This window comes from Mustela nigripes, chromosome 7, assembly GCF_022355385.1.
Source record: "Mustela nigripes isolate SB6536 chromosome 7, MUSNIG.SB6536, whole genome shotgun sequence".
Taxonomy (NCBI): Eukaryota; Metazoa; Chordata; class Mammalia; order Carnivora; family Mustelidae; genus Mustela; species Mustela nigripes.
The window spans coordinates 23,310,969-23,338,874 of NC_081563.1; the positions used below are offsets into that span (position 1 = coordinate 23,310,969).

General features: G+C 40.7%; 1 protein-coding gene and 1 long non-coding RNA gene across 3 annotated transcripts in view; one reads left to right on the forward strand and one right to left on the reverse strand.

Annotated features, from left to right (window-relative positions):
• Positions 1 to 7,431: 7,431 nt before the first annotated feature.
• LOC132022265 (uncharacterized) lies at positions 7,432 to 14,022 on the reverse strand. Its single transcript, XR_009405564.1, has 3 exons — positions 13,894 to 14,022; positions 13,105 to 13,197; positions 7,432 to 7,505 (listed from the first exon to the last, which is right to left on the reverse strand). It is a non-coding gene; the product is annotated as an uncharacterized LOC132022265 (long non-coding RNA).
• A 101-nt stretch (positions 14,023 to 14,123) lies between these two features.
• Positions 14,124 to 27,906, forward strand: part of CLIP4 (CAP-Gly domain containing linker protein family member 4) — a 68,193-nt gene continuing 54,410 nt past the window's right edge. For both annotated transcript variants that reach the window (XM_059405371.1, XM_059405370.1), the window contains exons 1-2: positions 14,124 to 14,270; positions 20,494 to 20,641. In XM_059405371.1, the coding sequence (XP_059261354.1) occupies positions 20,509 to 20,641 (133 nt within the window). In that variant the 5' untranslated portion in view covers positions 14,124 to 14,270; positions 20,494 to 20,508. The remainder of the gene's footprint in view (positions 14,271 to 20,493; positions 20,642 to 27,906) is intronic.

Here is a 27,906-nt window from a genome sequence, read left to right on the forward strand (position 1 = left end):
TGCCTTCTCCACAGACCTTACCTGCCTTCACCTCATCATCCGACTCTTTCTCCACGCCCTCCCCACCCCAACCCTGAGTTCAGGCTAGGCACCTGACTGTGAGGACAGCCACATACCAGATCTCCTTGACGATAGAGTCCCTGTCATCGTGCCTTGGGGTCAAAACCACAGATCCATTCTTTCCCGTCACAAAGGCTCTTTTGTCCTTTATCTGAAGACTCCCTTCCTTTTGATCCCTACCTCATCCCAGGACCCGGCACCTTCCCTCCAACTCTCCCAGGTATTCTGCCTCAAATCTAGCTCTTTGGCCTGGATCTGAAGGTGTTCCCTCTAAAAACGCACAAGACTATCTCATGCATTGCTCTCGTGTTGGGTCCACTGCCACTCATGTTCATCCTTCTGCCTGGCATTTTTCTCTTCTTGCTTACCATTTTAAGCAAATAAGATATCCAGATATGTCCAGCCAAGTTTGAATTTCAGATAGATAATAATTTAAAAAAATAATTTGCTACCTACTTATACTAAAAAAGTACTTGTTCTCTGAAATTAAAATTTAATCAGGCAGTCTGTATTTTATGTTTCAACCCTACCACTATGGAACATTTTCTTTTTCTTTTTTTTCTTTTTTTTTTAAGATTTTATTTATTTGTCAGAGAGAAGGAGAGAGAGCAAGCACAGGCAGACAGAATGGCAGGCAGAGGCAGAGGGAGAAGCAGGCTCCCTGCCGAGCAAGGAGCCTGATGTGGGACTCGATCTCAGGATGCTGGGATCATGACCTGAGCCGAAGGCGGCTGCTTAACCAACTGAGCCACCCAGGCGTCTCTGGAACATTTTCTTATGCTCTAATTCTTCTTTATATGATTTTTCTTTTTAGTTGCTAAAATACCTAATTGAGCCTCTCATTACATGCTATCTTATAATTATTGATTACATATACAGTATTCACACTTCTGGAGAAACTATTCAGCATCAGACCTTGTGTTTAGTTTTTTTTTTGTTTTTTTTTTTTAATACAATAGCTTATTGAGTTCTTAGAAGAACTATGTGATAAAGTAGGTCCTATTATTGCTGTAGAAAAGACATTGGGATTCGAAGCTGACATTCAAGAAGGAATTCTTGAGACATCTTTGGTGCAAGAAGGTGGTTTTATTGAAGCATGGGGACAGGGCTGGTGGGTAGCTAGAGCTGCACCAGGGTCATGAGGAGTGGCCCATTATAGACTTTCAAGTTGGGAGGGGAGTAAAGATAGCACAAGTCTCTAAGGAATTTGGAAGCAAGGTTTCCAGAACCTTGAGGGGGCTTGCTATTGGGAAAATATCATTTATTACCATCTTTTAAAACCCTAGTCATGAAAAAAACCTTCAGATATATATCAGTGGGCCAAATGCTTGGGACATGATTACCAACACGTTTCTTGGGGGGTTTAAAGATAAAGGTAATTTCCAAAGAATTTTTTATATGTTAAAGTAGGTTTACAGGGTCCTGGGGTGGAGGTAGGTGCAGATCTGGCTAGGATTGCCTTTTGCCCTTAGCAAAGTGTCAACATCCTGGCAGTTGAGTCCCTAGAGGAATGTCACTCTGCCTGTTTCAAGGACTCCTCCATAGACTGTAGGCAGTAAGGAAATTTAGTAATTTTTTCTTCTGCCTTTGTTTCTCACATCACTATGATACCAATTCTATAAATGAGGAAGCTGAGTCTTTTTTTTTTTTTTTAAGATTTTATTTATTTATTTGACAGACAGAGATTACAAGTAGGCAGATAAACAGGCAGAATGAGAGAGGGGGAAGCAAGCTCCCTGCTGAGCAGAGTGCTCAATGCAGGGCTGGATCCCAGGACCCTGGGATCATGATCTGAGCTGAAGGCAGAGGCTTTAACCCACTGAGCCACTCAGGCACCCCAGAGGAAGCTGAGTCTTGAGAGGTTATTTTATTTGTTCAAGATCACACAGCTCATTAAATTTGAACTTTGATCTGTCTGTAGGGTGATCAGCTTGTTCTGGTATCTTTGGCAGTGTCCTGGCTTTTAAAATTGAAAGTGCCACTTCTGAGAAACCCTTTCAGTTTCAGGCAAACCCTGTATGTCTGACTTCAAAGTCTGGGAGTCTATCCTGTTCCCCAGTTTTTTGAATTTTAATTTCTTTCTCTCAGGTTAGAAAGTCCCCAAAGACAAAGTGATATCTAATGGTATTTACTGATACCAAGAGTTATTATTTTTTTTTTTTTAAAGATTATTTATTTATTTATTTGACAGAGAGAGAGAGATCACAAGTAGGCAGAGAGGCAGGCAGAGAGAGAGAGAGGAGGAAGCAGGCTCCCTGCTGAGCAGAGAGCCCGATGCGGGACTCGATCCCAGGACCCTGAGATCATGACCTGAGCCGAAGGCAGCGGCTTAACCACTGAGCCACCCAGGCGCCCCCAAGAGTTATTTAGTAAATGCTTGACAAATGAAGGCCAGAAGCTCCCCTCAGAGGCCACACCTCTTTTCTTGAGCCTTTTCAGACTGCAGGAGCTGAGGGAATGTGTGGACTGTGCCTGAGGCTGGCTAATCTTACATGCAACTGAGACCTGAGCATGGCCAGTGGCCTTTGCAATAGAGGCACAAAAATGACTATGATGTCACTGGCCTTGGCTTACAAAGGGGCTAGGCTATTGTTCCTAGCAACAATGCCCCTAAATTAGTGAAAATATAGCTCCTTGGTAGGTGGGTGGTGCCTTCCTTGACAAGCTGAACCTTGAGAGACTCCCTGTTCTGAAGTGTGAGGTAGTGTTTGGGTGAGGCTGGAGAAACAGAAATCATGGTGCCAAGAAGTGGGAAAGCAATAGGGTGGGAAGCAAGTCCGTCAGCACCTTGTGGTTGGACAGCACCCAAGGAAGCAAAGTGGCTGGAGTTTCCCCCCAGGACTGTGCTTCTGTGCAATGCACACGTATCCAAAAGATCATTATGTTATTACATTATTATATAATAACCAAGTGGTAACCAAGTGGTGATATGTAGGTGTTATTGTTATGCTGCAAAGTGGTTAATGGGGTGCTATGGGAAAGGCAGAAACAATAAAGAAAAAAAGATTTCCATTCCCCAATGACATCTGTATAACTTGTCTCAGCTTCATTTCGAATGCAGGTCATTACTGTGCATATGTTACCCTAAGTTAAATTAAGCTGTCTGTGGAGAAATCATTTGTGAAAATAACTTGCTATTTAAAAGAACTAGTTAAATTGAATTGATAAAGGCAAACACTCTTAAGGCAACTTTATTCTTAGTTGTTAAATTTCACTTCAAAATGCTTGAATTTTTAAGTGTGCTTTTGTTTCAGGCTTTTTATTAAGAGAGTGTAACAGATATGGGGCATAAAGTTTAGGTAAGAGTTTCTGTTTTGAACATTGTTGATAGATTCTACGGTGGTTTTTCTTCAATCCCACAACAGTCTCTTAGCCTCCTTTTGTGACATTCAAGGCCATCCTTGGTCGAGTCTCGAACTCCCTTTCCAGCTCATCCCCTACCAGTCTATACCACAGGCTCTGTGACTTTCCATCCTTCAAACATATGGTTAGCTTTTCTGCTTCCCATCCTTTCTTTTGCAAAGCATCATGGTTAAGTGTTTAATCTCTTGAACTAGACTGCCTGGGTGCAAATCCTGATCCTGCTATTTACTGTGTGACTTTTTTTTTTTTTTTTTTAGATTTATTTATTGCCGGGGGTGGGGAGGGACAGAGGGAGAGGAGAGAGAAACTTAAGCAGACTCCATGCTCAGTGCAGAGCCCCATGTGGGACTCGATCTCACAACCCTGAGTGTAAACCAAGAGTCAGACGCTTAACCCACTGTAATAAACCACCATAATAAACCACTGGGTTTATTATGGAAACCCAGTTGCCCCTGCTGTGTGATCTTGAGCAAGCTCCTAACTACTCTATGCCTTTATTTCTCCAACTGGAAGGTGAAACTAAAATGATATTTCTCCTTCGGGAATAAAATAATTCATGAAAGTGCTTAGAACAATGCATAGCACTTACTAAACTCTCAGTAAATGCTGGTTCCTCATTTCTGTAATGGGAGCTCATCATCCTCCCCCACTAAACTCAAGAAAGGCTTAACTTGAAGCCTTCCCCCTGATCACCTCCTCCTGCAAAGTGTTCTCCCTCTTGGGAAATCCCTAGGACTAACACCGTTTCTTTGACAGGTTGTTGGTATTCTTTTCTCCTGCTCATGGTTCATGACCACACGCTATAGTTTTCATCCAGGTAGTTACTGAGCACCCACTTGGAGTCAGGCCTTGAATGCATGACACTTGGAGGCAGGTATTTTTTTTTTAAGATTTTATTTATTTATTTTAGAGAGAGCGTGTATGCGCAAGAGAGCTTGTGAGTGGGGGGAGGGGCAACGAGAGAGGGAGGGGGGAGCATCTCAAGCAGATGACCCGGAGATCACGACCTGAGCTGAAATCAGGAGTGGGATGCTTGACCCACTGAGCCACCAGGTGCCCCAGAATTAAGTGTTCATGATCTCATTTTACAACAGGACAAAGGCTCAGTGAAGTTAAGTGGTCTGCTAGGTTTACAGAGCCTGGGAGAGATGGTTCTGGGGTACCAACTCAGGTCGTTGTGTAATTGCAGCCCCAACACTCTTCCTCTTCTCCTAAAACACACAGGGCGAATCTTACACTGCGGTAGAGTCCATACTTCCTTCTGCTGGGAGGCATTCAGTTTATTTCTGGTGATTTGATGGACCAGTATGGCAATTTGGTTGCCTTTCTAAGTGTCATTCAGTGCTTATGGTTCTGATTGTTTTGATGATGATAAAGACACTGCACAGGATTTTTTGATGGACCTTAAAAAGATAAACTGTAACTTATTATTCTTGGGTTGAACCTCCTGTGAATCTAAAAACGCAATTCACATTTATTTTTGCCCTAACTATTCCTTGCAGTTGCAAGTACGGTTAGATGAGGAATGTCAGAATCCATCTCATTATCGATGCAGGTTTTAGTCACCACGGAGACTTTCTCATGACTCAGTACCAGCTAATTGGTCTGTCAATGGCTTTCTTTGTTAGGTGAGTCATTTGATACATTGTTGACAAGATGCAAACTGCTCTCTACCCACGCAGGGAGCTCCAGCGGTCTGACATTCTCTTACCCCCTAATCAAGATGCTATTAAGCAGCTGATGGCTTACAGTGAATGGGGATGAATCTGTATTGGTTTTGTAAGCAGTTGCTGGAAAGACAACTTGATAGAGCTTTAGAGAGGTATGAAAACTTCCCATTTTAGAGTGTGTTCATGCCTGTGATACACAGGCAACTTCTGTGATTTCTAAACTCCTTAGACATAATAGTTATACATAGTTATATAATATATAACTTACATAGTTATATTGAGACTGAGATCTTAAAGAATTGGGCCCTTCTATCAACAATTACTTATTGAATTCTTATTATGTGCCAAGTACTGTTCTAGGTAATGAGGATACAGCACTGATAGGAATAGACTAAAGTCGCTGCCCTCTGGAGCTTTCTCTTTTGAAGCTTTTTATTATGGAAAAAATTTCAAATTTATGCAAAAGAAGAAAGAATAATATGCCTATCATTCAGCTTTAATAATGATCAACATTTTGCCATTCTTGCTTCATCTATTCCTCCCATCATGCACACATTTTTTAATTGAAACCAACATTTTGTTGGTTTAAGGTGTTGTTGGTTTAACATGTTATTTTGATACATTTATATATTGTAGTATGATTGCCAGTTTAGTGACATTTATCACATTACATAATTACAGTACATTATTGTCTAGATTCATTGTATCTGTAAGAGTTATTTATTATTCATTGTAAATTTGTGTCTTTAAACACCATCACTCTTATCCACCCACCCCCCCAACTCCATCCCCTGGTAATCTCTAATTTTTACAGTTTTAACTTTTTTAGGTTCTACATAAAAGTGATATCATATAGTATTTATCTTTCTTTGTTTGACTTCGTGTAATTGCTCAAAGTCCATCCATGTTGTTGCAAATGGGAGGCTATCCTTGCTCATGACTGTATAATATTCCATTGTGCATATGTATCCCATGTTTTTTAATCCATTCATCCCTTGATGGGCATTTAGGTTGTCTCCATATGATGGCTATTGTGAGTAATGTCATAAACATGGGAGTGCAGATATCTCACCGAACTCCTTCTTTCATTTCCTTTGGTATAAACCCAGAAGTGGAATTGCTGGGCTGTACAGTAAACTTTAAATTTTTTGAGGAACCTCTATATTGTTTTCCATAGTGGTTGGACTAATGTGCATTCCCAATCACACAGTTATTTTTGATGGGACACTATAAAGCAAATCCTGGACATTAAATGTTTTATCATAAATACTTTATCATGAATCTCTAACAGATAAGGACTTTTTGATAAAAACATAATTGCAATGTTATTCTCATACTTAAAGAAATTAACAAAAATTTCTTGATATAATTTAATGTTCAATTCTGGTTAAATTTCCCCCAACTCTCTCTCTCTCTCGATATATATGTATTAAAGATTTTATTTATTTATTTGACAGAGATCACAAGTAGGCAGAGAGGCAGGCAGAGAGAGAGAGAGGAAGAGAAGCAAGCCCCCTGCTGAGCAGAGAGCCAGATGTGGGGCTCAATCCCAGGACCCTGGGATGGTGACCTGAGCCGAAAGCAGAGGCTTTAACCCACTGAGCCACCCAGGCGCGCCCCCTCTCCGCTTTTTTTTTTTTTTTTAACATCTCTCTGCACCCAGATTCAAATGCTCTGCACATTGTAGGTTGTGGATAGAGCTCTTATGTCTCTTTTGATCTATACCAATTTCCCTTAGTTCCTTTTTGACTATGTGACTTAGGTTATCTGCCCTGTAGAAGTTCCCACATTTTGGATTTGGCTCTATTGCATCCTTATGGTGGGGTTTACGATATTCCTTTACATTTCACATTTTCTATAAGTGATATATCTAGAGGCTTGGTTAATGAACATCCTGGGGAAACTGTCTTGATGCCATTACTGTGTGCCAGAGATGTTTCTAGAAGTGTCTTGGCGTCCAAAGCTTTGAGCAGTCAGTTTGAAAAATTTAGTTCTTGGACTGGCAGTTTTAATCCTGAAACCATGAAACATTCCCTTTGTTCCTCCTTCCTTTATGTAGGCCCATAAAGACGACTTTTAAAAGTGGTTGTGTCACACAGCATTTGGGAGTGGCACCAACAGGAGGGCCTGGGAAGTAGTTTCCTACACAGGAACTGGTTGGCTTTGAAAACATCATTTGTTAGTGTCTTTTTGGGAGTCAGACTAACAAAAAAGATGATAAACCTTTAGAAAAGCGTGACTCTTAAATCAGGCCAGTTGAGTTAGAATATTTGAGGGAGTCTCTAGGGTTTATTTTGTGATATCTAGGGATTCCAACAGGCAACCAGGAATAAGACCCATGGATTCAGATAATGAGGCTTGTGGGGTCTTCCGTTTGTGGGTCCTCTTCAGCAGGCAGGTCCCTACCTGAAGCTTTGAGAAAGAAAAGGAGATGGGTCAGAGGATAGTAACACCGGCTGACAGTAGGAAGAAGTTCCTGGGCCTCTGGTGACTATTGATTTGTCAAGACTTTAGTGGTATTGATAAATTTCTTCAACAATAAATGATGTCATGGGTAGGGGCATCTGGGTGGCTCAGTCGGTTAAGTGTCCGCCTTCGGCTCAGACCATGATCTCAGGGTCCTGAGATCAAGCCCCACATCAGGCTCTCTGCCCAGTGGGGAGCCTGCTTCTCCCCCTTCCTCTCCCTCTGCAGCTTCCCATGCTGTGCTCTCTCAAATAAATAATAATCAAATACTATGAGCTTTTTTAAAAAAAATGGAACTTTGGTTTGGGAAACCAGAACTATGAAGGAAAGGAAGGATGACTCCAGGGAGCAAACAAAAGACTGCAGCTGTCATTTACTGACAAGGGAAGTTCATGGGGAAGGGTTCTATTCTGAACACGCTATATTTGAGATGCTTACAATACACTACAGATTAGATGTCGAGTAGGCAGTTGGAGATATGTCTGAAGTTCAGGGCTAGAGATAGAAATTTTGGAATCATGAAAATAGAGATGGCATTTAAAGCCATGGATTGGATGAGATCATCTAGTATATGAGAGAATGGCTTTCTAGAAGCCACATGAAGAAGGTTACACAGAGGAGCACTTGGGTGGCTCAGTTGGTTGTGTCTGACTCTTGGTTTCAGGTCATGATCTCAGGGTTGTGAGATAGAGCCCTGCATTGTGTCAGTCTCTGTGCTCAGTGGGAAGTCTGCTTCTCCTTCTCGATCTGCCCGTCTCCCCGCTTGAGCTCTCTCTCTAAAATAAATAAGGGAACCTTGAAAAAAAGTCAGTTTCTCAGAGGCATATCTAGGAGGGTGATTGCCGAGTCATAAAGCATGCTGATGCTTTTTTCACCAAATACCGCCAGATGGCTCAATGGAATGTATTACCAATTTAAATTCCCATCAACAGTGCATGAGGATTCCCATTTCCCCATATCTTTCCCAGTATTTGGGACCATTGGACTAATTTTTGCCAAGCGGATGGGGGAAGCAGCGGCGTGTTGGAACGGGCTCACAAGAGCAGACTGAACACATTTCTTCGGAACTCCTTGTTCAATGGCCTCATGCTGGTAGTCTGAAATTGGCAGGGGTGAGTGTATTGGCACCACAGAAGTTGACAAACCCTAAAAATGAGGACCGCCCCCACCCTGGCCCTGACAGCTATTTTTTTCAACACACCAGTGTATTGTGGCTATAGGTAGTACCGTATCCTTTGCATTTCTATTCTCTCTCTTCACTAGTGGTTTGAGCATCTCTCCTAAGCTTGCCATTCTGGCTCTTCTGTGAGTGGCCCATTTTGTATCCTTTTCTCATTTTTAAATTGGATTTTTCTGACTTCTTTTTGTTGATCTGCAAAAGTTCCTTACATATTTTAGATAGTAATCCCTAACTGCTTTTGAACATGCATATCTTCTCTCAATTTGTCAGATGCTTTAACTTTTTCTATGGTATTTTTCATTGGAAAAAGCCTTAATTGTGATATAGTCAAATCTCCCAGGTTTTTGTTTTAAGGTTCGTGCTTTTGCAGTCTTGTTTTATGAAATAAATCCCTACCCCAAATTCATAAAGATATTCTCCTACATTTTATCTACCTTTCAAATGCAGGTCTTTAGTTCACCTTTGTATATGGTAGCCATTTAACTAAGCCAGTTTCCCCAACAATATCTTCTAAATAATGTATATTTTTCTCATTGATATGTGGTACAGCCTTTTTATATATTGAGGTCTCATGGGTCTGCTTCATAGTCCTCTGTTCTATCTGCTCCTTTACTAGGACCACACTGTTTTTATTACTGTGGTAATAACAACATTTGGCAGGCCAGGTTTCCTCTCTTGGCTCTTGCTTTTCAAAACTGACTTACCCATTAAACATTTTATTTTTCCGCATGTATTTTATAAATGTACTGAAGCTCCTTAAAATTTGAATTCCTGCTGGAATTTTGGTTGGTAGAATATTGAATTTAGAAATTAAATGGATTTTTACAATGTCCAGACGTCCGATGCATGGCATTGCTTCACTTATTCAATCTTCTTTTATGTTCTTAAATAGAATTTTAACATTTTCTCCATAAAGTTCTTGCAAGCTGTTAGGTTAATTCCTGGATATTATGCTTTAGAGTTTTATTGCGATTGTGATTCTTATTGTCTAATTTATTTTCTGGTTACCCCCTGCCAATATAAAAGAAGCTACTTTTAGCATTTGATCTTGTACTTGTCAACCTTCTGGAACTCACTTATTACTTCTAATAGTTGATTTTGTTACTTTTTCTATGCTGATGATCATAGCATTTGCAAATATAAAGATTTTAGGGGATCTGCTCAGTGCTCTGATGTTTTGCATTTAACTGCTTCTGCTAGCTGGTGTCAGTGCCTACCTGACATCCCAGTTCTGACAGCTGAATGTCTCTTAAGGTCCCAATGCCCTGTACAACCAGAGTCTGGAAACGGAGCCCTTGTCTTCTTCTGTGAATGATATGATATCCTGTCCGATATCTCAGTCCACAGAAGACCAGTGAATTGGTCTACTCCTGCCTATGTCCCCAACCCTTTTCTCGTGGTTTGGGTCCTGTTAGCTGTTGAAAGACCTTTTTAATGGTGAATTTCTTTTTATTTTACATCTTTAAGTTAAATTAAATTAAATTTATATTCAGTTAATTAACATATAGTGTATTCTTAATTATATTATAGTTATATTATACACTTATATTGTAGTGTATATTATACACTATCTAGTTATATTATACACTTAATTATAGTGTATTCAGTTAATTAACATATAGTGTATTCTTCAGAGGTAGAGTTCAGTGATTCATCAGTTGTATATAACTCCCAATGCTCTCCTTAATATCCATCATGTGCCCTCCCTAATGTCTATCACTCAGTTACCCCATCCTGCTCCCTCTCTCCCCTCTAGCAACCCTCAGCTTGTTTCCTATGGTTAAGAGTTTCTTTTGGGGGGCTGGGTGGCTCAGTCAGTTAAGCATCTGCCTTAGGCTCCAATTGTGATCCCAGGGTCCTGGGACTGAGCCTGAGTTGAGCTTCCTACTCAGCGGGGAGTCTGCTGCTTTTCTTCCCTCTCCCTCTGCCCCTCTCCCTGCTCATGTTCTCTATCTCAAATACACATTTTTTTTTTCTTCTTAAAGAGAGCCTTGGGGTGCCTGGGTGGCTAGTGGTTTACGCCTCTGCCTTCGGCTCAGGTCATGATCTCGGGTCGTGGGATTGAGCCCCACGTTGGGCTCTCTGCTTGGCGGAGAGCCAGCTTCCCCCTCTCTCTCTACCTGCCTCTCTGCCTACTTGTGATCTCTGTCAAATAAATAAAATCTTTAAAGAAAAAAGAAAGAGAATCTTTTTTGGTTTGTCTCCCTCTCTGATTTCATCTTCTTTTATTTTTCCCTCCCTTCCTCTATGCTCTTCTTCCTTCTTAAATTCCACATACAAGTGATATCATATGATAATTGTCTTTCTCTGATTCACTTCTTTCACTTAGCATAATACCCTCTAGTTTCATCCATGTCATTACAAATAGCAAGATTTCATTTTTTTTATGTGTATATGTGTGTGTGTGTCTGTGTGTGTATCACATCTTTATCCATTCATCTGCTGATGGGAATCTGGGCTTTTTCCATAGTTGGCTATTGTGGACATTGCTGCCATAGACGTTGCAGTGCAGGTGCCCCTTCAGATCACTGCCTTTGTATCTTTGGGGTAAATCTCTAGCAGTTGATGCTGACTTTCTGACTGCCTGACTGAATTTCTGAATGATCCATGCTGTGTGACACAGCATTTCTGAGTCCTGAATGCACAAAAGGAGACCCTGTGCAGGTAATACAAAATAGAAAACACAAACTCCTGTGGATCAACACAGGGCTCTACATCAGATAGACTTAGGCTTGAATCTTTTTCTGTCCCGGAGTGCACTGAGCAAGTTCTACAATCTCCTGGAGTCTGTTTCTTCATTTGTAAAGTGAAGGAAGTAAAATCCCACTGGTGAGGGCCATGTAGTAGTCAGTCAGCACTGCCCCTTCTCCACGCTGGTGCTGATCACCAATGCTGATCACCTCTTGGGGCCATGATCACCAATGCTGATCACACCCTCCTAGGACAACCTTGTTGTCTGGGGACCTTGCTGGGCCTTAGATATAACTGCATCTTAGCAGGTGCAGCTAGACCATATCCCCATAAGCCTACATCCCAGTAGATGGTTCAATTTCCAGGTTCTGGCCCTATGTCACTGCCCAGTCCAACTCTTTTTAAATGGGCAATACCCAGTCATACTTGTATGATCCATGGGGTGTTCTAGGAAATATTACCCCATGAACCATCTTAGTGATGGTTTATGGTGTAAACTCAATTGTGTGTGTGTATGTGTGTTGTGTGTGTGTGTGTGTGTTGCCTTTGTGTTGGACAAAGGCAACCAGGTGAGTAGGAGAGTCTCCCCCTAATGGCTTGTTAACCTGGGAAATTGCCTCTCAACTATTTTGTATTTAGGTGTAGCAGAAAAGTGTGACCGCACTGGTTCTAACAGAAAAGTTTTATTATAGTTAAAAACAACTCAGCTAGCCACACCCTGTCACCTACTAATAGTGGTGTCTTGGAGGGATAACTTAAATCAGCAATAAAAGTGAAGCGTATATCTCTGGAAACTTCTGTTACACACAGATCTTTCTGAGTTTTTGTGGCTCATCGACAATAAGACTCATTTAAAGTTGCTGAAAGCCAACCAAAGGCAGATTGCCTTCTTTCAACCAGTTCAAGAGGTGGGTGGGGTCAGACAAAAAAACAGGGTAAGATGAGATCAGGGAGAGGGAGGTGGAAGCCCCAAAGGGAGGAAGCATCTGTGTCCCATTATCATCCCTGAGAGTGCATGAAGATGCTAAACTTGCAGGCACAGAGAAACTGGCAGCTGACCAGGGACTGTGGGATGGTCACGGTGTTTAAATATTGCACAAGTTCTACCGATTTCAGTTGGCAGTATGTCCCACCCCATTTAACAAGGTAATGGGACTCCTGCAAACAAGTCTTTTGATATTTTGAGCTGTGCTAAAAGAAGCATAGGACCTAGAAAGAGGTAAGAGTTTTTATCCTCTCTGCATGCAACAGGATACTCCTGTTCATTTGTGAGCTCTAGACAAGCTGGGGCGCATCTTAGAGTCCTTTAACATGCTGGTGGATCTTGCTGTTTCTTAAAAGGAGCAGCTAAGGGATAGGGAATGCTTGTCCTGGATACCTTGAATTGGAGTCAGACATGATCTGGAAACTCCCAGGCTAGAAACCCAGTAAGAAGGAAAATTTGAGAGCTGGGTTTAGCTCAAGGTAAGAAGTCCCTGTCAACAAGGTTGATCTGTGATAAAATGGCTGTTTTCAAAGGAAGTGAGTTTCTGGTTACTGAAGGCTTTCAACTATGGCCATTTGGTGAAAGGATGCCATAAGGGAGACTCGAGCGACTGGAAGGGGGCCTTTTCTAGTCCCTGGAATGGATGATTCAAACAGGCAAAGATGCTCTGGTGGGCCCCCGGCACTTACCTCTGCTCCTGCAGACACAGAGACGTTCATGCGTTCAACATCTGCTATGGCCAGGCGCTGTGCTTGGTGAACACAGAAGCGCATTGTACTAATCTGTACATCAGAGCCAGAACAAAAAGGCCTCAGAGAGAGTTGTTATAGTGTAACACCAGTGATTCAGTGTTATAAACCTCAGTCATGGGGAAACAATGGACTCATTAAGTTCCTTCATTAAGGGGACTCATTAAGTGTCAGGCAACACCTTTCCTTCTCTGCATGATGGAGAACCAGGATGTCAGCATTTAAGTCTGTTAGTTGTCACAGTTTCACCACCTGCTGGCTCTTGGGGGATGGGACCGGGGACCAAGAGAGACGAAGATAAGAAATGAGCAAAGCAGTATAGGAAAAAAAGTTCTGGGATGACTACTCCAGTTTCCTCTTCTGCCTCTACACTGACACCTTCAGAGGTAATTATTCAATTTGGGTATACCACGGAGTGGGCTTTTTACGGTAAGACCTTCAAACAGGCTGATGGACCTACCCTGGGCCATGCACAGAGTTAGACACAGGGGAGCCCCCAAACAGGGAAGACGCCATCGCTGCCCTTGAGATGCCCGTGAGGGCGCTCCTAGCCCCAGAGGTTAGCTTAGGACTTAGGGCTTTAATGAAGAAATACAGCGCGCCAAGGGCAGCTTCCCCGGCTCACTGCCCCGGGCCCGGCGGGGTTCCTCCGAGAGCTTCCCTCGAGCTGCGGTGAAAATGTCACAGCAGCACCACCGCCACGCAAGCTTAACCCCAGACAGTCCTGACCTGGAGTCCCCCCGCCTTGCGTGGGCTGGGGGGCCGCGGGGGCGCAGACAGAATACGCACGAGCACAGGGGCGCGCTCCCGGCCTCCGCAGCACCCGCCTCCCCACGAACCCTCGCGGATCCCGGCGCGTGCGCGGGGCTGGGGCCGAGGCCTGCGCGCGGCCGGGGCGCCTGCACTGCGCGCGCGCCGACCCCGCGTGGGGCCCGGCTCGGCGCGCGCGGAGGCGGCAGGCGGGAGGGGCCGGCCGAGGTCGGGCAGCGGCGCGGCGGGAGGCAGCGCGGCGGGACAGCGGAGACCGGCGGAGGAGCGCGCCTCTCGGCCTTGCCTCCGTGACTCCGCGTTCGCGGCCGGCCGCCCAGACAGGACCGCAGGAGCAGGTGGGGCGGGAGCGCGCAGGGGCTCCGGGCCGGCTGGGCGGGGGCGCGGTGGCCGAGGGGCGGTTGGCGGCTCTGGGAGGGCGGCGCGGAGGCGCCGGGAGCCCCGCGGCCGCGTCCTGTGGTGCAGGTGTCGCGGGCGCCCGCAGGCCTCCTTGGGGCGGCGCCGGGGGCGGGGGCGACGCGGCCCACCTTCGGGGAGGTGGGCGCTTTAACTTTCGGATGAGGTGCGGCGCGGGGTCTTGGTTGCGCACCCTCTTGGTTGCTCACCCCCTACCCCCTTTCCGCCGCAGCCCCGGCCGCCCGGGCGCCCTGGGAGCGCCACCCGCGCGCCGAGGTGCTGCGTGCGCCGCGCCGCCCTCCGTCTTTTTCCTGCGGCGGGCCTCCTCCTGGCTCTCGGGCCTCCCCCGGCTTCGTAGATTGTTGGAGAAACCTGTGCCAGGGGGAATGCGACGCGAAACCCAGTGACTTTGCTTCCGGTCTTTGGCCGTCCCGAGATTCCTTAATTCTAAGTCGTGGGAATGGGGAAGGGAAGTTGGGGGGAGCCCTGGCACGGAGACCTGCTCTACACAGAGACAGGGTTGAGACCTCATCCTTGTAGAGTAGATTGATGGGTTTATAATGTCAGCTTTCTTTTAGATGTCAGGTGATTCGTTCATGCAGAGACTCAAGAGGCAGTTTGGATTTAAACTGAGACAATGTTTTGATATGTATCAGAGGATGATATTCTCCTGGGATAATAACTTCCTCTATGTTCCCAGCTCGGCTGTGGTTCATATTGTAGCAATATCATAGTATCAATCGGTGCATTTGAAATATTTGAGTCAGGAAACACTCTCCTCCTTGGAAACATCCCCCAAATACTTGTACTTCATTTTCACATTGATATTTGTGAATCTTCTGCAAAATTTGGAGTAGGTCGTCTAGAAGACAGGATATCAGGCGGTGCGGGACATAAAGCAACGATGGACGAAAAGCAGGGCATTAAAAATGGCAGAAGTTTAGCTTTCTGCGTTTCTGTTATGCAGAATGCATCTTACTTTGCTAACATTAATATGCATTTTTATTGCCTTCGTTTGATAATGGACTACCAGGGCTGTAAGATCAGATTTGGAAACGTAATGAAAATTTTTATTTCGATTGTATAGAAGATTTAGCAAGTGGCATAGTATTTGTAATGTTTATTTCAGATATTTCAGATTTACCAGATACAGTTCCCACCAGCAGGGCCTTTTAAAAAAGTGATATTTATATGTTGTCTTTTATTGTTTATAACACCTCTAATTTTGAAACATGTACTAGTGATGTTTATGTTATAGAATCAGCTCTGTTTAAACCTACACATATCTGGTTACTTTTAGGCTTACTGTTCCCTTGTTAATTATGTATAATCAGTTGCGCTGCTATTGGCTCGTTTTGTTTGTTAACCTTTATTTGTTTCTTGCTGTTTATTATTTTCTTATCTGGAGTTTGAGCAGCACTGCTTTGCTTCAGTGATATTTAGTAGAACTTTCTTCAAGGAGGGAAATGTTTCTGCCCTGTTTCAATGGGGTAGGCACTAGCCACTTGTGGCTTTTAAGTACTCGTACGAGGCTAGAGCAATGGAAGAACTGATTTTTTAATTTAAATAGCCACATGTGTCTAGAAGCTACCTACTTGGATACCGCAGCTATAAATTTTTAGTCCTTCAGGAAGCTTCCACTGGCCTTCTTGAATCCAGCACTTGTTACAACTATATAGTACTTACAGCTTTCTTATAGGAATCCTGTACTAGGCCCTAATCTGTGTGAGGATAGGGGCATAGCTATTTTCTTTCCCTTTGCTTCAGCCTAGAACTTAGAAATTCTGAGTAAATGTTTGTTGAGTGACTAAATGAACTTCTTGAGGGCAGGTGTCTTTTATAATCTCTCTAGAGCCCAGTGTCAGCTAAGTATTAAATACTGTAAATACCTGTTTAGTGATTGAACAGATGCATGTATGTAAAAAATAAATGGGTAACTGGAGATTCTACATAAATCATTTTTATCATCTTTTATTAAAGTATAATTAACAGTGTTTTATAGATATGTATATATATGTGTGTGTGTTTATATATATGTGTGTGTGTGTGACTCAACATTCGGTATATGATTCATTGCTTATCGTGGTAAGTATATTCTTCATATTCTTTATCCTTTTCACTCACCTCCCACCCAGCTCCCCTCTAGCAATCACTGGTTTGTTCCCTGTATTTAAGAGTTTTTCCTTCCTTCCTTCCTTTCTTCTTTTTGCTCCCACCTCCCTGAACCTTTTTCCCTTTTTTGTTCCTTTGTTTTGTTTCTTATATTCCACATTTGAATGAACTCATATGGTATTTATCTTTCTCTGACTTATTTCACTTAACATTATGCCCTCTAGGCCCATCCATATTGTTGTAAATGGCAAGATCTCATTCGTTTTTTATGACCAATATCACACACACACACACACACACACACACAAATACACACACACACACATATTCATCCATTCATCTATGGATGGACCCTTGGGTTGTTTCTGCATCTTGGCTATTGTACATAATGCTGCAATAAACACAGGGTGCATATATTTTTTTGAATTAGCATTTTCATTTTCTTTGATTAAATACCAAGTAGTGGAATCACTAGGTCATGTAGTAATTCTATTTTTTATTTTTTCTATTTTTAATTTTTAAAGGATACTTAGAGATATGGTTTAAATGCTTATTTCAGTTATAGTACTTTCCTGGGAGTCTAGTGAATATAAAGACTCATGGCGAGATACAATATGAGTTTGAACTGAAAGGCCTCATGATTCCAACTTGTGTGGACACAGCTTAGATACCGTGTTCATTGAATAGCTCAGAGATGCTGCCTTTGAACCATATTCTAGATAAAACCAAGAGAGTCTCTTGACCTCAGTGAGGTTCCTTAGTGAGGCCTACTAGCCCCGAACCACTCTGAAGAAATTACTGGGCATCTCCACTCACCCCCATTCTGTATTAGGGAATGGGCCAGGAATCCTTGGAAAATGAGCTCCTAGAGCCATGTTACAAGTTGCATTTACTCAGAGCCGGTTTGGGGGTAATGGTGTAGGATGAGATTCCTGTTTGAATCAGTTTGGAGAATTGGATTCTGGTTTGACTAAGTTTGATCCAGATCCCAAGTGTCCTAGATCTTCAGATCCAGAGACTGCTTGCAGAAAGGGTTCTAAAACTTGACCAAGGTTTTTAGAGATGTGCAGTTTTCTTAAGTGGGCAAAAGGTAGAATGTTGAGTTTTTCATAAAGGAAAGGAAATGGGACTAGGGAAAAATGCAAGGCAGACACAAAGTCCAAAGAATGTTCCGTACATTGATCAGGTGATATTGTAGTTTCTCTGGGCTTAAAGTACCTAACATATAAAATGATGACATTTATTACATCTTGTTCAATGAGTCATCTTTCCACCCTGAATCAAGGATTTGAGTAATAAATAGGTAAGACACTAGTCTAGCTCCTGTGGCAAGTTGTAGTTGTATAAGATACAGTTCTTTAAGGATCTCCCGGGATCTCTAGCCTGCAGGGAAATGACAGGTGATCTCAGGATCTCGTTCAAAAAACATTTTTGGATGAGAATCTCTACCCTTTGAAAGGGAGGTTTTTAAAGGTGGCTTCCTCTTAATCAATTCAGAAACATAGCCACTTAATCACTTGGCTGGAGAATTGGGAGTATAAAAAAACATACCTGAGTTCCAAAGTGTGATTGCAGTCAGATTAATCTTCCTAAAACACACTTTGAATCAGGACACTCTCCCTTTAAAAAATCAGGGGTTTCCAGTGCTTGTGGAATTAAGTGGTTTGGTCTTCGATCAGGCATATAAAATACTCCCAACTATAGTCCTAAAAACCATTACACCCTTCCTGTTTAACGGTGTGCCTAGACTGCCCGAGCTCCAGCCCACAGTTTCTTCAGTGTGCTCGTCTTTGAAATTTCTGCCCTGGTGTCTGCCCACTCATCTTTCAAGACCCACCTGGGGAGATGTTTTCTTCATTAGACCATTTCTAATTGTCAGGGGCCCCGATGGCAATTGTTCATTGCCCTTATGTTAAAGAATGTATCCCATTCTCATTGTCCGTGGTTATTTTATTCATCCTAGTAAATGGTAAGCTACCGAGCAAGCATGGGCTCTCTGTTCCTCATGTCTGTATTCTCTGAAATATCTAGAACAGTGTGGTGCTTTGTTCATAGTGGTTCCTTAATAGTTACTGAGCTTTGTTTCTGTCCCTTGACTTTTTCTTATTTTTATTTACTTACTTATTTTTGGTGCCAAAGAGGTAAGTTTTATTAAAGCACAGGGACAGGGCCCATGGGGAGAAGAGCTGCCTCTGTTCCTTGACTTCAAAGGAAGCTTCATATGCTGTTTAGAACTTTTTGCCCAAATTTACTGCCAAGGAAGTAGAGGCCGAAACTTAGAAATCCCAAGTTACTTTTAGCACTGAGAAGCTGTAATATTGAAGAAGGGCCATCTTTGGGGTGTGTGTTACTTTTTGGAATTGAAGTATTTGAGGAAGATCACCTTGCTGTGTGGTACCAGTTCCTTATTGTTTCTCTGTTTATGCGGCAGAGTTACCATCAAAATGATTCAAAGTATTGGGTGGCAAGTAACTTTAGCATGCAAGAGAACTTGAGTTCCTTTAACATAGTTAACACTGGGTTAGGTCCTTTAATACAGAATCCACACAACCATAAAAACATGTACTTCATGAGAAAAAGAAATCACTGTACTCTTGACCAGTTCCTGCTACTCTCAGAAAACATATGAGTCAAGTTGGCAAGGAATCAGTTGGCTCAGACAGGTGGCTGTTCTTTAGCACAGCGTGGTGATGGTGGAGTAAAGATGGTTACGTTAGATAGAGGACTGGCGTATGGAGTATAATTGAACACACGTTGGGTAATATGTGGCACGTCATTAGCTGGTAGAGTAAGCTAGCAGTTAACTATCTTGATTTATTCTTTCTACTAAGATGGTTGAAAAATCATTTTTATTTAGTTTTTGAAATATGGTTTTTGCTTATATTTAAAACATATACAGATTCACAATACTTCAGACTTTAAAGATTTGGTACAGAAGAAAACTGGATGCTTTTTTGCCTTTCTAGTTCAAGTTTACATTTTCTCTGCCATTTCCAAATGAGCTAGGCTGCAACAGCGGTCCCCTTTAGAGCACATTGATTCTAAGCTCTCATGCTCCTTGGGAAGAAGGTAATATAAGTAATGTGTTTACAAAGCATGGCCTTCCAGCTCCTGCTGGGGTAGACTGAAGAGGTCTTGTACATTGGTAAGAAGTGAACAATACCAGTAAGCTCTTAGGTCCGTATTTGTATAAGCGATGTAATTCATTTCAGTGAAGTTTTCTGGGATTTCAGAAAACAATGAGAACATTCTAAAGTAGATGATTTTCATGTGGTGAGCATACGACAAGAGCTATTACTGGATGATAGGTAATATAACCTGTGTCAGACCCTGTGTCAGATAGAGATATATCTACAAGGGATATTATGTCCCTAATTACTGCGAGTAAAGAGAACTTCACCCATTTAGATTAACTCAGCATTTAAAAAAAATTTTCACCTATTATTGGGTAATACATAGCTTTTTATTACTGCCGGGCTTTGTCTAAAAAGATTACATGTCTATAAGAGAGGTAGGAAGCAACATATATTCAGCAGTTTGCTAGAAGGAAGTTTTGTTTTTCCCCTTCCTCTCTAAAAGAGATTCTTTTTTTTTTTTCTTTTAAAGATTTTATTTATTTATTTATTTGTCAGAGAGAGAGAGGGGGAGGAGCACAAGCAGGCAGAGAGAGAAGCAGGCTCCCCGCTGAGCAAGGCGCCCGGTGTGGGACTTGATCGCAGGACGCTGGGATCACGACCTAAGCTGAAGGCAGTGACCCAACCAACTGAGCCACCCAGGTGTCCCTCTGAAAGAGATTCTTGAAGGTTGAAGTGTACGGTGTCAGTAGGTTGGGATGCTTGGCTGGCTCAGTCGGGGGCACATGTGACAGTTGCTCTCAGGGTTCTAAGCTCGAGTCCCATGCTAGGTGTAGAGATTACTTTAAAACATAAAATCTTAAAAAAATATCAGTAGGTTATATATTAAAAGAAAGTATGCTTTTATTGTGATTGAAGTCAATCATTTTAAGCTGCATATAAATGTAATAGGTTGACTTTTTTCTCTCTCTCATTAAAGGTGGCTTTCTAGAAGATGACCATAGAGGACCTTCCAGATTTTCCAGTAGAAGGAAATTCTTTGATCGGAAGATACCCGTTTTTATTTCCAGGTTCTGAGACACCAGTTGTTTTTTCCATTTCTGCAGCACCAATGCCTTCGGACTGCGGTACGTTGAGTAGCTGTGTGTATTTCCTACAGCCTGGAGACTTGACATCTGTCTAATGCCCTTTTTGTATTCATAATCTTTCCTGAAATCCTTTGCCATGGTTTTCATAAAATTGCTAGTTTTCCTTTTTCAAAAATACAATTGTTTATTGCTTTTTTCTGCCTCTTAAGCTAAATGCTTTATTTTGCTGTCAGCATTTTTATTATGCAAAAATGTTCATTTTAAGCACCATGATAGATTTAGAGGATCTTATTTTAGAATGCAGTGGTGCTAGACATCTTGCATTCTTTTGCTATTGATGTATTTATTTTGGTTAAATATACTGACTTGCTTAAAAAACCATGTATTAAGACACAGCAAAATATTATGAGCTAGCCATCTCTAAGGGCCCTCCTGTGTCTGAAATGCTAGGATCTAATTTACCAAATAATCACTGCTGAAATGATCCAAATTTGGGGGACGATGTAACAAATTGTGTGTTTCAGTACATAAGCAAGCATAATTTGGATCCTGTCTCACTTGTCTTCCATTGTAATTATAATGTATACACAAATATGGTAAAACTACAAAAAAAAAAGAAAAGCCATGTACTTAGGAGGAGAGTATGAGACCTTTCCTTGGAATGTGGAGTAAGATTGGTTTGTATTTAAATCAGTTCACTTAAATCTCCTTTGTAAAATATAAATTTATAGCTATTCTAGCTTTTATCTATTTAGGCTTATTTCCCCAGAACTATATTTTATCAGATCATAGATAAAGGAATAAAAGAAAACCAGGAGATAAATTTAAAGGATTTGTTACATTTCTCGTATAGTTAGAATTTTTCAAGTAAAGTATTGGGTCATCATTTCAAATTGTTTTGGAGGCAGAGATCATGCATTTTCTATTTATTATTATTATTTTCTGTTCAGAAATACAATTTTTAAATGTTAGTAGATTTAAAATTATTAGTTGGGGAATTTATCTCTTTAGTCATATCTACTCTAATAATTACTCACCTCTAAGTTCAGGTTCTAAAGCAGCTTGCTGTGCAATCATCAAAAGTATTGCATAAAACTTGTGCCTTGACCCTGGGAGTTATTTGCAGCTTTTATAACACATGGACTGGGTTTATTTTCGGATATAACAAAATCAATTATGCAGGAAAAACCTTTACTAAAGCACTTTGTGCCTTACTTATGGCACTTACTTCGTTCTATCCTGAGTCACAATTGTCTTATTTCCTTTCCTAGGTTTTGGGATGGAGTAGCAATCATGCTTTGTTTTTGTTTACCTTCATAGGACTAACTAGTGATTTGTTGATTAGTTGCTCAGTCTGTGTTTGTTGAATAAATACATTAAATGTAAGGCGATAATGGCCATTGGCCCCTTTGTAAACTGAAATTAAACATTGCCTATATGCTTAGAATTATACATTCTTGGAATCTGAATGGACCTGTAGGTCAACTTTCCCTACTCATAACTTCTTAGTATAGAGGTTCTATTTTCAGGATCTCTGATGAATAACCACTCAGCCACTTGGATAACTTCAGTAGTGGGGAACTAATGAAACAGTCCATTTCATGGTTAAAAAGTTTTAGTTGTGATAAAGTTGTTTTTATATATAGACTCAAAATATGTCTTCTTGAAACTTTGGCCAATTGATGCTTGTTTTTGATATGTGGAACATACTTCTTTATATGAGAGCATTCAAATGTTTGGAGGTAATTTGAATATTTTTATTTAGCCTGTCGTTCCTTAGGCTCCATGTTTCTGGTTCCTTCATCAGTCCCTCAGTGTCAGGATTTCTAGACCCTTTTCATTCTAGTCGTCTCCTTCTTGGTACAGTGTAGTCAGTGTTCCCTTGTAAAGGGGCATCCTGAATTGTATTTATTATTTATTGAGGGCCCATTATATGCCAGGTACTGTCCTAGATGCTGGGGATAGCACAGTGACTGAGGCAGACATTTTAGTGGGGAAAGACAATAAACAAATTAATAAAAAAATAAATATTATAATGAATTTTGTGGAGAACAGAAGCAGGGTGCTGTGAGGGGGATAATGATTCAGAGTGTCTGTTGCAGATGGGGTGGTTGTCTGGAGTCAGAAGAAGCTGGTCACAAGAAGAGCCTGGAAAGAAGTATTCCAGGCAGAAGAGTAGGATGTTAAGGCACAGGGGGGAAGAAACTTTGGTATATCCTAAGAATTAATGGAAGACCATGGTGGCTGAGAGGCATAGTGGCTGAGGGGCAGAATGACAGGAGAAGAGATGGAGAGGAAGGCAGGGGGCAGATCATGCAGGATTATTGAGGCCTTGGTAAGGAATTTGTATTTTATCCTGAGTGTGATGAGAGCCATTGAATGTGAGACTGATAATGAGATTAAAACAAGAAATAAAGAAAAACCAACTGCACAAACCACAGGTTAGACATGCATGTCAGTGTTGATTCTCCAGGTGGTTACCCTGCAAGGCTATATGAAGAGTTTTGGAATCCAGATTACACAGAATGCATATCACGTATGTTATAAACCCCATGACACATTGTTACTGTTTTTCCTTAAAGAGTGAGTTACCTCTTAAAGGGATTTAAGTAATGGTAACATATCTTATTTGCCCATTTAGTTATGTTTTCTAGTGTTCTTTATTCTATTGTGCAGATCTAGATTTCCTGGATATTCCATTTTCCTTCTCTCTGAAGGGCTTCATTGAACATCTCATGTGGTGCAGATCTGCTGGTGAGGAACGCCTGCAGCTTTTAGATGTCTAGGAACATCTTTATGTTACCTTCTTTTTTCAGAAATAGGTTTGCTGAGTATAGAATTCTAGGTTAATAGTTTTTTCTTTCAGTGCTTAAAGATGTTGCTCCATTGTCTTTTTACTTGCATTGTTTCTGATAGGAAATCTGCTGTAATTTTTATTTTTCTGAATGTAATGACTTTTTGTGTGTGTGTGTGTCCCCTGGCTGCTTTTGAGATTTTCTCTTTATCTCTGGTGTTGAGCGATTTTACTATGATGTGTCTTGGTGTGATTTTCTTTATGTGCTTCTGTGTGGGGCCTGTGAAGCTTCTCAGACCTGTTGGTTTCAGTTTTCATCAAGTTTGGGAGATCATCATATCTTCAAATATTTTTTTCTGCCCCATGACCCTTTCAGACAATCCAGTTTACATGAACATTAAACCACTAGAAGTTGTCCCACAACTCACTGATGCTTTTCTTCGTATTTAAAAAAATTCTTTTTGTGTTTTATTTTGAATAGTTTCTGTTACTATGTCTTCAAGTTCATTCATCTTTTCGTCTGTCATGTGTGATCAGCTGATCTCATCCAGTGCAGTTTTCATCACAGCTGTTGTTCTCCTCTCTCAAGTGCGATTTGGGTCTTTTTCATGTCATCCATGTCTCCACTTAAACTTTGAACATTTGGAATACAGTTATAATGGCTGTTGTAATGTTCGTTTCTGTTAATTGTAGTTTTGTTTCAACTCTAGGTCTGTTTCAGTTGATTATCCCTGATTATGGTTCATGTTTTCCCCTTTTTTTTACAAGCCTGGCAATCTGTGATTGGATGCCAGAGATTGTGAATTTACCTGTTGGGTGCTGGATATTTTTTTATTCCTGTAAGTGTTCTTGAATTTTGTTGTGGGATGCAGTTAAGTTCCTTGGAAATAGTTTGGCCCTTTCAGGTCTTGTTATGATTTGTTAGGTGGTTCTGGAGTAGTGCTAATCTGTGGCCAATTATTCCTCAGTATTCAGGATTCTACCCAGTGCCCTGTGAATTTTTTTTCTAGTCTTTTTTGTGGGTAGAGGCACTATTTTATTTTTCTTTTCTTTCATTTACTTATTTTAAATTTAAATTCAATTTAATTAACATATAATGTATTATTAGTTTAAGAGGTAGAATTTAGTGATTCATCACTTGTGTATAACACCCATTGTTCATTCCATCTGGTGCCCTCCTTAAAGCCCATAAGCCAGTAACTCCATCCTCCCGCTCATCTTCCCTCCAGCAACACTCAGTTTGTTTCCTATAGTTAAGAGTCTCTCTTATGGTTTATTTCCCTCTCTGTTTTTGTCTTATTTTTCCTTCCCTTCCCCTGTGTTCATCTGTTTTGTTTCTTAAATTCCACATATGAGTGAAATCATATGATATTTTTCTTTCTCTGACTGACTTAAGCCACTTAACATGATGCCCTCTAGTTCCATCCATGTCGTTGCAAATGGCAAGATTTCATTCTTTTTGATGGCTGAGTAATATTCCGGTGTGTGTGTGTGTGTGTGTGTGTGTGTGTGTACATGCGCCATATCGTCTTTATCCATTCATCTGAACAGGTACTGTTTTATGCCCTTTATGAGCACTGGGCTCTAATCTTTTTAATCTGTTGGGATGGTTCTTTCAAGTTTTCCTCACAAGCATATATTAAACACTCTGTAAGACCTTTCATAGATCTTTGGGGTTCTCTTGCTGTGTATCTCTCTCCTCTCTGATATTCTTTTCTGTGAATTCTAGCTCTCTATTCTGTGGATTTCCTTGGGTCTCAGTGTTGTCTCTGTAACTCAGAGAGTCTTCTGTGCTTCTCTTGGTTTCCCCTCTCTCTGCATTGGGACCTGGAAACTCTCAAGGCAGATAGTTGGGGAAATTGTAAGACACACCTTATTTGTATCCTGTCTCTTATGATCACTGTCTTCCATTGCTTTGATGTCCAGTGTCCTTGAAATCTGCATTTTATCTATTTCCTTTGTTTGTTTGTTTTTTGATGTTTCAGGTGGAAGAGTAAATCTAGTCCTAATGACTAGATTTGATTAGAGTTGAAATTATATCCATCCTGACATAAAGTGGGACAGTTCCCAAAATTAACATTGTAACAACATCCCTACCTGATTCCTATCTAAGTTTATGTTTGGAAAACTCTGCTACTGATGAACCATAGAGTAATTCTGTATCTCCTCTCACAAATAAATCCTGGTGAGATATTGATTAGAGTTGAAATTATTTTAAATAATTGTTCTTGGTAAAATTGGCAGCTTTAGATATTTTTTAGTTCCATAACATGATGTGTCTCACTCACTGAAGTCAACTTTCCTCTTCCAGTTTTCTATAAAGAAGTCTCACACATTCATTGGCATGTCTGCTACTTCCATTGATACTGTGTATGGGATGCTTTTTCCATTGTTTTTCCTTTTTTAAAAAATAGGAAATCATGTAAAAATGCACAAAATATAGTAGCAAACATATAAGCCACGTATATCTATCATCAGAAAGGATAAATATTACCACTTTTGTAATTTTTTCCTTTAGCTCTTTTATTTTTTAGTTACAAGAAAGCCTTAAAGTTGAAATTGCCTCTATTTTCTTTTGGTTCTATTCCCCTTGCTCTCCAGAGGCAACCAATATCATATATATAGTATGAATATTCCAGACCATGTTATTAGATGTTTATTACATAAATGGGTATACTTAAGTGATATGTAGTATTGTTCTGTGTATTTGTAGTTTTATGTAAATGATAGAAACTGCATATTATTCTGCAGCTTAATTTATCAATCTGTATGTTTTTTGAAACCTAGCCTTATCAACTCATGATTTAGATATCTAATTCATTTCTTTAGTTGTTAAAAAGCAAAAAATAGAGTATAACAATTCTATCCATTCCTTTAAGGAGAGATGTTTCAGCCCAGCTTTTTTGCCATTATACTTGATGCTAGAATAAAAATTCTTGAACGTGTCTCCTGTGGACACATTCCGAAGAGTCTCTAGGTATATATTTAGAAACTTCTCCCCTATCAATGCCCAATGCTTAGAAAAGGGACTGATCCATAAATATTTATTGAATAATCAGTTAGATACCCCGACCCCCACCCCATCTAGTCAGCTGCTATTATAAGAAATTTACCCAAAACTGTGTTCAAGAAACCATGCAAGGTTCTTCTCTCTATTGGATACTTGTTCTTTTCTAAGTCTTCCTTTCTGTACCTAGAGGGCCATTCTGTTGTCAAATATTTTAGATAGTATGTCACTTTAGTTTTCGCTTTTCTGATTCTCTCTAGCAGACCGCAGCTCTCCCTTCATATGCACACTTGGTTTTGTGCTTTTCCACTCACCTTTTAGTTACCCTGATTCTAAAGTATGAATTATGTGTATATAGTATGATTTTGGAAAATATATACAAATGCAAAGAGCATTAAAAAAACCAACATGAATCCTGCTACTCATGTATGTTATTAAAAGCTGACTTCAATAGTGAATTCTCTTACAGAGTCAGCACAATATAGACTTTGGATACAGATCTGGTTTTCTACCCCCAGATGTGCCAATTACTAGCTGTGTGACTTGGAGCAAGTATGATTTAGTCTGAGCTTTGGTTTCTTTACCTGCAAAGTGAGAATAATAGTACTTCCCAGGTAGGGTGCTTGTGAGGATGTGTAGGGTGTCTGGTAAGTTGTAAGTACTCAGCGAATGTTGGTTCTCTCATGCTTTCCTCCCTTAGATACTTCTGGTTTTTTAGACTCCCTGCCTGTTCCCCCCACCTTTTTTTTTTTTTTTTTTTTTTTTTTTGGTTTGTTTGAGATAGTAGAATCTGATTTTCTTCCAGTCTCTTCTTTAACCATAGGCTGACCAAAGTTTTCTGTGAATCTTAGAAAAGTTTTAAGACGTATTTCAATCATGTTCAATTTTGCTAGTATTCCATGTTTTTACTAATACACATCCCCAAATCACCCCGTCACTCTGGCCCAGGGTTTCACTTCTGCATCACCAGCTGTCGGTCCCTTGTCAGTTGGCATCACGGTTATCACGCGTCTTCAGGGGGTAGAGGGTAATGCCTGTCTCTTATAGAAAAATTAAGTAAACACAGAGAAGTAAAAAGAATTTATATAAAATTGCACGCCAGTTGATATTTTGGCATTTCCCCCTTTTCTGTGTGTTTTAATTATAGATGTGAGTCTACTGTTCATGCCATATTTATGTTGTGAAAGCTGAAAATATTGATAAAATCTGACAGATTTTCTGTGCCTTAGAAGTAGTTGTTGGAAAGTTCAAGGTCTGAGACTGGTGCGCTCACATTTTTTGTTCTGTCTCTAATAAAATGTGGTATGGTGCCCAGAAATCTCTTTCCCACAACAATTCAGGAATGCTGCATATTTTTTGGCTCTTTTGACTTTGGTTCTGAAAATTGCTTAATGTAAACCTACTTTTTCTTACATCTAAAAATATCTGTATCAAAAAATAAAAAAATAAAAAAATAAAAATATCTTCATCATTTAAGCCCTAATCTTATTTTTATTATTTTCA